This window comes from Brachyhypopomus gauderio, chromosome 2, assembly GCF_052324685.1.
Source record: "Brachyhypopomus gauderio isolate BG-103 chromosome 2, BGAUD_0.2, whole genome shotgun sequence".
Classification (NCBI taxonomy): Eukaryota; Metazoa; Chordata; class Actinopteri; order Gymnotiformes; family Hypopomidae; genus Brachyhypopomus; species Brachyhypopomus gauderio.
Window position 1 is genome coordinate 45,508,399 of NC_135212.1, and position 12,540 is coordinate 45,520,938.

The 12,540-nt window shown below is 39.9% G+C and overlaps 1 protein-coding gene across 2 annotated transcripts; it reads left to right on the forward strand.

Moving 5' to 3' along the window:
* The first annotated feature begins 4,109 nt into the window (after positions 1-4,109).
* On the forward strand, positions 4,110-11,898 carry hoxb1a (homeobox B1a). Of its 2 annotated transcripts, XM_076996914.1 has the most exons (3): positions 4,110-9,169; positions 9,273-9,892; positions 10,742-11,898. In XM_076996914.1, exons 2-3 carry the CDS (start codon positions 9,280-9,282, stop codon positions 11,056-11,058), a joined length of 930 nt encoding a protein of 309 aa, XP_076853029.1. In that variant the 5' UTR covers positions 4,110-9,169; positions 9,273-9,279; the 3' UTR covers positions 11,059-11,898. The 2 variants fall into 2 exon arrangements, with proteins under 2 accessions (XP_076853029.1, XP_076853028.1); XM_076996913.1 differs by having other exon boundaries at positions 4,111-9,892.
* Positions 11,899-12,540: the final 642 nt, after the last annotated feature.

A 12,540-nucleotide genomic window follows, 5' to 3' on the forward strand; every position in this document is an offset into this window, starting at 1 on the left:
GTCTGTACATTGTGTTATATGTAATTTTAAATGAACATTTCAACGCAAACGAACGTTTATAATGATTCTTTTTGAGGTTATAACACAAGACCCCTTTATAAAATAGTCACAATCAATGCAGTATATTTTAAACTCACATGTAGGCTGTAGACCAAAAGAATGCAGTAACAAGATAATCAACAAAAACACTACGACAGCATTAAAAAGGTCTGCAAGGTGGTACATTTACATGTAGTATTTGTGTGTGTGTGTGTGTGTGTGTGTGTGTGTGTGTGTGTGTGTGTGTGTGTGTGTGTGTGTGTGTGTGTGTGTGTATGTTATGCATGTCTGTGTCTATGGAGAAGCTTTGAGCTCAGGATACCAGCTGTTTGGTCATCCCACAATCAACCCTCAGCTATCAAACCAAAGCTCAGTATGGAAGTCAGACAATTCATTGATTTCATATCTCTGACTGCCCAGACAATTAGAAATAAATGCAGGCACAAACACATGCAGTTACAGTTTGCTGACAGATATGAATCACTTGGACATTGAGGAAATAAGGAGAGCGAATAACTTCGATCTGCTGTGACGTTTCAGATGATACAGTTGTGTAAAGGTGAGGGGAGGAGACTGATGATCACATTTACCTACAACACAACATCATGGGCTGAAAGAAAGACATCTGTACAGACAGAGAACCAGATAGACCGATCAATTAAAATGTTTTGTTTTGTTTTTTCAAAATTCAGCCATTCTGAATCTTGCCTGATTCTGCCAGCTGCCCCTCCCCTGTCCCATGTCTGGGTGCAGCTTCTGGCTGATATAACCCCAACCCCCCCCCAATGCCCCCCTCAAGTTTCCTGATACCATTAGGAGGGCTCATTCTCTCTCAGTCCAAACATCGACTGCATATCTACTTTTGTAGACTTGAGATGAGGAAGACACAAAGCTTCACATATTGCCATCTCAGAACAAGATCAACAATTTCCAGCTTGCTCCGAGTCCTTCGTGTCTGGTGAATATTTAAATGCCTGCAGGGCACATTTCCTCTTGTAAGGCAGCAATCTGAGGTGTGGTGCCATGCTGATCTCTATCTCTGCTTCTGAGCTCGTCTTGGTGTACTGCCAACTCTTCCAGGTCTATCAGTGGAATGCCTACTCAGTCTCGCTTTGCCATAATAAGAAGACGGTTTATTTACTTTCTGTATTTTGCTTCCTCTTCTGGGAAGGTGCTGTCTAAAATAAGCAGCCATTCAGTGGGATGGGGATTTCATCATGAGAGAAAATGTTACTCTTCACTAAAGTGCATCCTGTGTAATGACTGAGCCTGAAATAGTAGACACAGTCCTAAATAAATGAATTAAGGCACAGACCTATTCAGTTAACTGCTTTGAAAACGAACAACGTAAAAAAAGTATTAAACATTATATCAATATGGCACAGAAATGTTAAGCAGAATTTTACATGTAATAAAACCTATAGCTAACAAAGTTAGCACTAAGCTTTTGTAAAAGGTTAAACAACATGTTTTATTTAAGAACATATTTTAATCTATGTACTCTCACTACCCACTTCATTACAAATACTTACTTTTCAGTACCGTGTGTGTCTAGATGCACACTTTGTAGATGTACATTTAGAGAGTATAGCTCCTCTTTGGCAAGGCACAGGCTGTTTGAGCCATTCCACAACTAGTCACCAGTGGTAACTTTTTGACCATGAGTTGTTAAGTGGACATTTTTGTTGGCTGACCACTCTGGGTGCAGTAGTGACACTGACACATGTAAGAACGATGTTGTGTCTGACACACTCGGACCAGCAAAACACCCACAATCATGTCAGTGTCACTGCTGTATTAAGAACGCTCAGCCAGTCCAGAAAGTAACTGGACAGCCGTGGTCCTGAGGCCAGAACCTGACCAGTGATTACCAGAGTGGAAGGGACGGCTGACACTACGCTGTAATATATGGGCTCAAGTCAGTAACTGCACACTTGTAAAATGCATCTAAAAGAGAGGTGGACATAATAAATAGAGGAACGACTCTTGGATACAAGATGGGTGTTTTTTCCCAAGTGTATTTTCCTAGAAGGTTTCTGAGCATTAGGGTGACCTAAAGTACCAAGGATGGTCACTTAGTTATTGGTTATGGATAATCATAGACGTCACAGCGTTCCCACATAACAGAAGAGTTGGCATGCGGGCTGAACCATAATGGCTGCCCATGCAGTAACCTGCACTCTCAGGCCCTGAACAGGTGCTCTGGGCCCTGGGTTCACCTGGAGCTAGAGTCCATTAAAGGCACAGATGCTAAATAAATATTAAGACCAACTGAAAACTTAAATAAGCACTTTAATTGGTTTTGGAAATAATGTTTCTGTTAGCTACATACTGACAATGCTAACAGAGAGTTTAATACATCTGCATTGTTGTTGGATAACGACTTTTATCATGACAGTGTTAGGTAATATTAGGAGATTAGTGAATTTTAGTGCATGTTGCTAATAATCACAAATGTGGTGACCCCCACAGATTAGGTAAGTGAATAAAATACAAAACCAATAAAACCTGGTTATCATCAAAACTAAGTTACTTAGCACAACGCCTGCTACTTCCTACACTGCTAATTTAGACTAGTCTTGTGTGGGATTGACAATGTGTACAAGAGAAATGAAGCAAGGTGCACCATTTAGTCAAATTGAAATGGATAGGAAATTAGATGGGATACACCAAAGGGAGGCCAAGGTCACTGTATCTGCACAGGTCCAGACATATAGGCAATGACACAGGCAAGCCAAACACATCTATTACCCAAGTTAGTTTGCTGTGTACACACGAATAGCAGTATTTGTATCTTGCAGCCATTCTTGAAGCCGTATAGCCTGCTTGTGCTAAATGTCAATTGAGGAAAAATATTGTTCCCAAGTTGCCATTTAATTAATGTTGCAGCTTATATAGTAAGGGCAAATACTTGGAAATCTCTTGCAAGAGGTTCATTTGAATGCAATCGTTCTTTAAAGTTCAGTGGGCCATTAGAATTTAGTGGTTCATTCGAATTTGTGCTTATTTTATATCATTAATGACAATGTAAAGGGACAAGTATGTAAGTCCCTCCTATCTGAGTCACAGTATGAACCATTATGTGAGAAATGGCAGTGTAGGTGAAAACAGCTGAAAACTAAACCGTATGAAGACAGTTAAAATATTCTGCCTTCACCTGGAATTTACCCATTTACCCTCTAACCAAAAGTATCTCCCAAAGGTGATATCAAAGGTCACTGTAACATATCAATTTGAGCTCGTGCTGGATCTCTGTACTGTATCTCTGTGCTGTATCCTGTCCACTGGAGTTCCCTCTGACCAATCATATTGCAGTACTTTCTATTCTGGACTGATGCTACAAAACCTGTTGTTCTAACCAGTCCACTTTATTCAAGCATTCAGTCAACACTTTCACAATCAAGCTAAGACATAAGTTAACCTTCAAATCTTTACTAGCTAGGTACATATATACCTTTATACATATATATTTTACATGTTGTCCATTTTACCCATTGCAGTTACCCATAGCAGAAATCATGGATCTACGCGTTCATGCATGCATGTATGCATGCATCCTTTGCTTTGAAGGGAAAACACTACTCAAAAGCTTAATGTAATTGTCCGTGCGCTAAAAAGCAGAACAGAAGATCATCTACTCAGAAAGGGCCTATCGCATTCCACTTTCCTGTAAGACCGGCCCCATATACGGTAAAGTGGTAATGAATGCCGTACAGTATATCATGTGACCTGCTGAAAGCTAGGAACAGGGTCAATGAGGAGAATCCATGATCTAAATATCAAAGTCCAGTAGGATACTTTCCCAATGAAATATAGCTTGCAGTAAATTGCCTTCGATTTACACATTTAAAGAATATAAGTATACTTTGAACAATGTTTCTAGGTCAATATATTCTGTATGCATGTAAACTAAGAGCCCTTCTGCTATGTTTTGCTGTTACTAGTTTTAACATCAATATTAACACAATTTCAATATATTTTATATAATTTAAATATAAATTATATAATTTATATATTTTTTCTATATAACACAATTACATATTTAACCAGAGTGATCTTATTTCATGCATATTAATGATATGCATGGAAAATGAACCTAAAACATCATATGTGTTTATTTATAAAGTTAAAATGTGTCAGGAATGTGGTGGAGTAGCAAGTAAATGGACTCGTGTTCATATTAAGCATCCAGTGAAGAGATTAACTTCCGTCATTGGGCACCAAACAGAGTCGGTAAAGCCAACACAACTTTGGAGTGCAGCTAAAGTTTAAGCAAATTAGATATTTAATGCAAAACCATAAACCATGTGGAAAATGATGGTTCCGAGTACATAATCTGCCCCGTGAAAACAAACTGAGATTTAACAGATAAAATATTTACTTTCGGCTGCAACAACCTAACCTACTATAATAAAACCACCATAACACGGCAGTGGGTAAATAAGAACACAGATGCCTGTGATAGGGGAAATTGTCCTTTGCCACAGTTTTTGCAAGCTCATCCTTTAAAGAAAAAAGGGCCTCAATTCAGCTCTACTCTGCCCGAGCAGCAAGTCTAGACAAAAGCACAGAACGGTAGAAGAGAGAGGGAGCTCTATATAAGAAAGCATTTTTGCCTGAGTGCACTACACCATGGTTGAGATTTATCTGAGAATCAATCTGGACCTTCTATGATAGAGGCACTGAGGACACAAGAAACCCAGACTAAGAAACTGGTGAGGGAGTTTTTCAGAATATGAGGAGCCTACACAGGAAGTGCTCTGGTTCCACGGTGTTTCCGCATGACTGAGAAATCTTTGCGTGTATGAAAATGTGGGTGTCCATATCTGGCTAAAGCACTCCAGATTCAGTCACGCATGGCCTGCCACCACTTCGCTGCTCAGCCACCTGAAACGACAACACACCTTTGCACTGTGTTTGCATCTTATTTGCATATAAGTGACTGGCAGGTATAGCAACCTGTACAGGTGAATAGATGAGGTGAGGACAAGACTGTTCAGTTTTCAGCACATGTAGTGATCACTGAAAAGTTGAAGTAACATAACAAAGAGGTGTGATTTGTTTTTTGGCAATATTGTTTTATTGATTGAAGGTTCTGGTGTATAGCAAATGTGAACTTGAATTGCAAGTACAAAATGTGAATATCATACAGTATGTCCAGTCAGTAGGTATTAGCTTAATATTAATAAGCCTAACATTGTGAAATATGCATTCAGTTTACTTGGTACTTACAGTGGCTATCACAATGCATTAGGTGTACATTTTAAAACATCTGTATTTACAATGATTGGGGCAAATATTACCATTGCTTACAGAATTGCCAAGTTCAAATGACTTTAGTTCATTTTTAAGTCAATGGCAGGTGTTAGCTTATTAGGCTTTGGTGGAAAGCGTCCACTGGGAAAACCAGTGAGTGGGAAGCATTTCCAGCAAGCTGAGACATTACAGTCAACATACAAGTCATATGGATATGATGCTTAGTGAGGTGATGTGAGATGGCATGAATCTACTTCAAATGGACAGGGGAATGTGTTATGCTGTTCTAGAAATGTCTGTATTATGTTCCTGAGAAGTGTTGTCACTGGGTCAATGATTGGCAGTTGAAAGAGAGAGGAAAAGAGAAACAAGGATTCAATGCTAGGTTGTCATTAACCCGAAACAAACTGGACACTGCCGAACACTTGCCCACAAGCTGTGAGCTGAACACTCCCCCACACACACACATCTGCCTGTCTTCTCCCTAGACAGTCTTGACTGTTGTGCTAGAATAAATAAACCATGTGAGTGTATTCAAGAGCTAACCATGAAGTGATTTCATTATGAATTACATCATGTGTCTTGTCAACTAGTTCTTTCAGAATGTTTCTGGGGATAAAAATGTTTTTGTGAAATAATAAGGAAATATAGCATGTAATATGTACATATTTAAGTGTACTTGATGACTTGTCTGGTTTTCCCATATTTGATCTGATGTTAAGCTGATTTTATGGACAAGGAGGTTTGTTATAGTTGTGGTCACATTAGGATGGATGTGTCTTCATGTACCAAGGATGCACTGATCTAGATGAAAACGTGTGATTATGCACATTCAACCTTTCACATGACATAGAACTTGTTTGATAAACACTCCTACAGTGCAAGCATGTATCCACATTAGGTTTTTGTTCACCAGGGTTTCTGTTAACAGGCTCAGAGCCAATGCCACTGCTGTTTCAACCATTTCTGCTCTATCAAAAACACAACAGGACAGGCTGCAGTCTGACAGAGTGTATTATATTATGTGTCTTACCAAATTCCAGCTTGTTATGCAGTTGTCGTACAAGACAATGACAGCATTAAACCAGTTGCAGAAACTCATCCAAGGGGCTTTTAAAAAATAAAACATATATTAAGGTTTTAAATAAATGACTTTTTTCATCCATCAAATTGGATTCCAATAGTTTTGGGATTGTCCAATAGTTACTTGGACAGTTCTCAAATGAAGAGCTAACATTAAAATGCATATTTGTTATGCCATATTCAGAGTGCATTGTAGTTTTCATGCCATACTCACTCTTGTCTTCTGACAAAGGAAAACAAAATACAAATGAAAAATCTGAAATTGCCCCGACAAACTTCATAGGCCTCTTGCCAATTTGGACACTACACAGTTCTCCTTAGGGCATAAAAAGAAAGAGTGAAAACGACACTATTGTACATGTTCAAGCTTGTGAGAGAATCTTGGGTAAGGATGACTGACAAAATATGTCTTTGGAATATTTTTGTTCTAATGTCTCTAGGCAGTAAGCGTTCATAACATCGATCACAGTGCTTCTAATAGCGAATTGGATGTTCTTCGATATGACCTGACAGAGAATGCCAGAAAAACATTGTGATGCAAGTATTAAGCCAATCAGGTAAAATGAACTATATATAAATTCTAGCTTTAATTCCTCTCGCTTTACAGCATAAGGATAACTAAAGCTAGCAGTCAACTGAGGAAAGAAAACCGCAAGAGTGCGCGCCGTGTGTACGCACGCGCGTTGTCGAGACGCTGTTGTACCATTTAATTTACACCACTAGGTGGATAAAAATGCGCAACATCGTGCTAGCTACAAATAGCTACATCACGGCCTGGCTATTCCTGATTGGTCCAGATGGCACAGGCCTACCAAAAGAGTTTTCGTTAGTGAAGATTACATATTCATTCGTTAAGCCTTTTTAGATGGTGTAATCCCATTATTAGCCCATGAAATGTAAGCTATTCTGCAATCCAATCACACAACGTTGCGCAGTATTAAAAAACAGTCAGGCCTATTTGCGTCATATAACTATATAGTACGGGCTATGGCTCATATAACAGCATCATAACTTTTATGTAATATGGTTCTTAACTATAGAAAAAATCTTGATGCTATTTAAATAAAACCGCCACACTGATTCAGTTCACTGTCACGATATTGATGTAAAGAAAGCCCACCAGAAAAACCCTTTAAAACATCTTCAGCCCTGTATTTGGATATATTTATTTTAAGTTATACTGTTTTGTGGCATTTTATGTCTGTTAATGGCCGGGTTCATCAGTGGGTCTTTTCACTGATCAGAAGCCAGTACTTTAGACTTGTCTAGCTGAAAACCAGGTGACAGCCAGCAGTCAATGAAAACACTTCCTATATTTGACCAAAGAATTGTTTACCTTTTTGTTACAGAAGTCTATAATGCAATGCGTTTCATAGTATAAACAGTGGTGGTTCGTTTTTATTTACTCTTTATAGTTGATGTAGTGTATGATTAATTTATTATTATTATTATTGTCCTGGACAACAACAGTCGTACAGAGGCAGAAAAGTAACAGTAAGGATTTGGTGGATGTGCCTCCGTTGTTTACTGCTGTACGAATGCACACTGACATGCTTGTGGCCGACGGGTAAATGTGAGTGGAGGTGGATGAAACCGTTAAACACTCGAGAGAAAGAAAATAGCACCAGTTCAAATAGACTGGCTAACAAGCTCTGAACTTTTGCCCGCGCGACCATCCCTTCACTGGAGATGCGAGACGACAGTAAACACCCTGACAAGTAACAAATTACTGTGGGCGTCATATTGTTACTCGCTCTTGTCTTTCCATGTACCAAAGAACAAATATATTCGAGATCCTTCTGCCCCCTTCTTTGCGCGTGGGCTGTTTTATGAACAGGAAGATTTGCTAGACTATTGTCATCCCCATTAATAATTAGCTGCAGCTCTATCGTTATTTTTCCCCGTGTCTTCCGCCAACGCATGTCAGGTAATCCGAAATGTGGATGAACGCGCCGAAGTGTGAAAGACTAAGAGATATACCGGTTTGATTTATCTGCTGAAAACGTGCAATAGTCTCGTCGTTTCAGTATTTGTCAGCAGAATAAAGAGCTTTCAGATCATTCACCAGACATCATCCTCATTCTTGTATCTTGTAAAAATGAACTCATAGTTATGGTGACCCTACGTGGGAGAAGCCCGTTGATGTTCCTTTCCTGTTGGGTCCGGATTCAACAGAAGGCTTGCTGTCGGCCTAACCTCGTTTTAGTAACAGATCAGTCCAGTGATTCGATTAAATGGTCCAAGTAAGACTCAGAACCGTTCTGACACGATGGCGTCACTTCCAATTCAAGTGTTAAACGAATTTGAAACCAGAATACAGATACTGGACTATGTATTAACCGTGTGTGCAGACAAGGGGGGAAAATGGCATTACGCAAGACACTGTTCTTTAGCTTACAGATAATTCAGTAAAATTAACACCTTAAACTCGTAAGTAACCCATCATAAGTAACATATCTAAATACATATGTTTAGGATACCTAAACGAAAAGTCGGAAAAAGAAGGGTTAAAAAGCTCAAAAGAACATTTGTAACTCCCCTTCTTCATTTCTTTTTCTCTCTTTCGGGAGAGCCTTTCATGCAGGGTTTGACATATTCGTGCTGTTATCAGATTGATGGGCCAGTTTGATTGAAGTGGCTTTGTCATGCAAATGTCAAGCGCGTGATGGATGGTCGCCGTGCGCTGACAAACTTCTGGAGGTCCCCTCACCATTGGCGCCGTGAACGACTCACGTGACCAGCAGCTGAGGTAAAGATGTGTTATAGGGAAGAACGGGCAAATACTCTGGAGGTAAGCATTTTCCCTTTTCTCCATGACATACTGCTGCGAGGTTGCACGATTGGCAATCGCAAATTTACAGGTTTCCCCTTTGACATCAACTGCGCATGGACAGTTCCAGAATGAACTCTTTTTTGGAGTACACAATTTGTAACCGAGGGACGAACACGTACTCGCCAAAGTCTGGATACCATCATTTGGATCAGGCTTTCTCGGGGCCCTTCCAGTCCGGTCAAGCAAGTGACAGCTATAACGGTGATGGACGACTTTACGTAGGTGGGAGTGCATCGCCAGCGACGGCACAACATCAGCACCAGAGCGGAGGCTATGCGCATCACCAGCACCAAACCCATCACAGTGGCATGGGCCTTTCTTACGGTGGCACCGGAAACACAGGCTATGGAACGCAGGCTACTGCCAACCCGGACTATGTTCATCAACAATATTTTATGAACCATGATCAGGACGGAATGTATTATCAATCTGCTGGCTTCGGTGCGCCAAATGTGGGGCCTAACTACGGTTCCTTGGCTGGTGCATACGGCGGAGCGCAAAGTGCAGTTCCCGCGGCGCCATATCAACATCACGGTTGCGAGGGCCAGGACCACCAGCGACTCTTCAGTCAGGGCACATACGCAGACCTATCATCGTGCCAGGAGAAGGAGACTGGTTCCGACCAGATCCCAGGGAAGACCTTCGACTGGATGAAAGTCAAAAGGAACCCTCCTAAAACCGGTAGGGTTAACTTTCATTTGTTCCCTTGTGATAACAGAGATTGCAATCGCTGAAAACGAATTAATGCCTAGTTCACTCAGAACTCTTCGTCATGCGAGCCGTATTGCACATTGTTAATATCTCGAATTTGCTGACATTGGGCCAGCTTAGGAGGGGCAGTCTCGTGAAAATGGAAAAGAGAAAGCTTTTTTTTTCTTTTCGTATCTTTGATCCATATATGGTCCACTCCGGGTCGGAGCGCTATCTCAAACCAGACGCGATTTGTGGGAAGCTGTTTGCCTCCCCTACGTTCTCTGGCCGTCAACCCGCTAATGCACCGAACAGACATGCTTTCTTACGCCATAGGAAGCGTCCCAACTTTGTTATCTTTAGCTTGTCCCTGCTCACGCTGTGATACATTCGTTTATGTTGGCCTCCATTGTATTAGACTTTCTTTCTCATCCAAGGCTGCCTGACATCGATTTAAAACACCACCTCTAAAGTATGGGGATCACCATTTTGACTTACTGTACAAATAGGGTAGTCATAAAATAATCTTAGGGGAATACTGAATTACATATATCAAGTGCAAGGATGTGCACTGCTGTGAATAACATAAGTAAACATGGAAACCATAGAGATGTTATCGAGACTTTGTCAGCACGAATAATTTACGTCAGTTAAAATGTCGCCTCTTTATAGCTACCCAAACGACCTCGCCTAAGTGTGTGTATGTGTGTGCACGCATGGTAATCTTTTAGATAGCCACAGTACTTTTTTACTTTGATTGTTACTTACAGCCTTAATGCTAATGTAAATGATCTTATGGCGTTTACCTGTTATAACTCTTTTTCTGTTTCTTTCCCACAGCAAAAGTGGCCGAGTTCGGCCTGGGTCCACAAAACACAATCCGTACAAACTTCACCACTAAACAACTTACGGAGCTCGAAAAGGAGTTTCACTTCAGCAAATATCTTACACGAGCACGGCGAGTAGAAATTGCTGCTACGCTGGAACTGAACGAAACTCAAGTGAAGATTTGGTTCCAGAACCGCCGAATGAAACAGAAGAAGCGTGAAAAAGAGGGACTCGCCCCCGCGTCCTCCACCACGTCCAAAGACTCTGAGGAGAATTCGGATCATTCCACATCAACATCCCCAGGAGCGTCCCCAAGCCCCGAGACTTGACGAATGAAATAATTGCAAATAAAGGCACTAAATCGATAATTTTTTTTAATTTAAAATCACATTCAAGAAGCATTTCAAAATGTGCCCAAGCAGACATTTTCTGTAATGCAATGGGACTTGTACGTTTTATAAAGTTGAGCTGTGGTTCCTACAGCAAGGACCTGAGAACATATATAATTTTTGAGGCAAACCTGATTCTCCAATGCAGAATTTCTAATAAAATAATCCAGGACTTCCTACGTGGATGCCTATGTTGGCAATGCACTTTTAGAATGTTTAAGTGGACCTTTCACATGCAGGGAGCCTCTTTGGCAAATTGATTAGTTTCACAGTGCTATTATAATGTTATTCTCTAATTTAGATGTATGTTTGAGAATTGTGTTGAGATGAGTATGCCAGCCATGTCATAACGGGTCACCATTTGCACTGTTACACGGTTACAGGGTATAGGCCTTCACACCTATGGTGCACCTCCAACGTGTAGTCTGGGAACGATTTCATCTCCATGTTGTTCTTCTAACGTTTCAGTGTTTAATTTGCAATGTTAATCATAAAGTTTAAGGTAGGAACAATTAAGGATTTTTATATACAAGTGTTCAGTATTTCTACTTGTCCCGGCTAAACTTTTTTGGGGAGTTGTAGTGTTCTTTTAGGAAAAATACAGGGTTATCATGTACTTTTTAAGATCAAAACATTTTTAGAAAGTGGTATATATTTTTTATTTTCACTGTGCAAAAACAGGCTGACTGAGTTTTATGAGTTTATGTCTGTATGACTCCACAAAAGACTTATTTCAACTTTGTATCTACCTCAGATAATAATAATAAACATATTTTACTAAGTTGGTACAACAGCTTTTGGTGAGCTCACGTGTTTATTCCATCTTATTTTATCTCTAGATATTCAAAGTTATTATGCTTTAATTTTTTGTAGGTTGACATTTATGCACATTCACTTATGTCCAGGGCATCTGGTTTCATACCGTGAAAATAGCTAATTGGCTGTATTAAAGCACAATTTACTTATAGGAACTGAAAACGCGACCACCAGTTTATACAGACGCACAAAGAATGTTGCTAAGCGTCCTGGGTGGCTAGTGCTGACCTTTTTACCTCAGGACGCCTCTGGGATCTCTAAACATGTAAACAAACTCACACAAGTTGGCTCACACAGTAACTGTAGCAAACCTGTTATGATTTAAAGTAAAAGAAATAACGTGCAGGCTGCTAAAAAAAAAAAAAAAAAAAAACCAGAACAAAAAAAAAAGCCTACAACTAGTTACTGGGCATATGTTGTAAGTAGTAAATCCGGTATGGTTTAGATTTTAGACATATATGCACATACATATACTAAATACAAATAGTAAATAGAGAAGTCAAAATTTCTCATTAATACCTCTTAAAATATGCAAGATATCTTTGGACCAGATATAGGTGAAATACTCATTCTAATTCTGCAATAACAAGTGATACCACCCAAGGT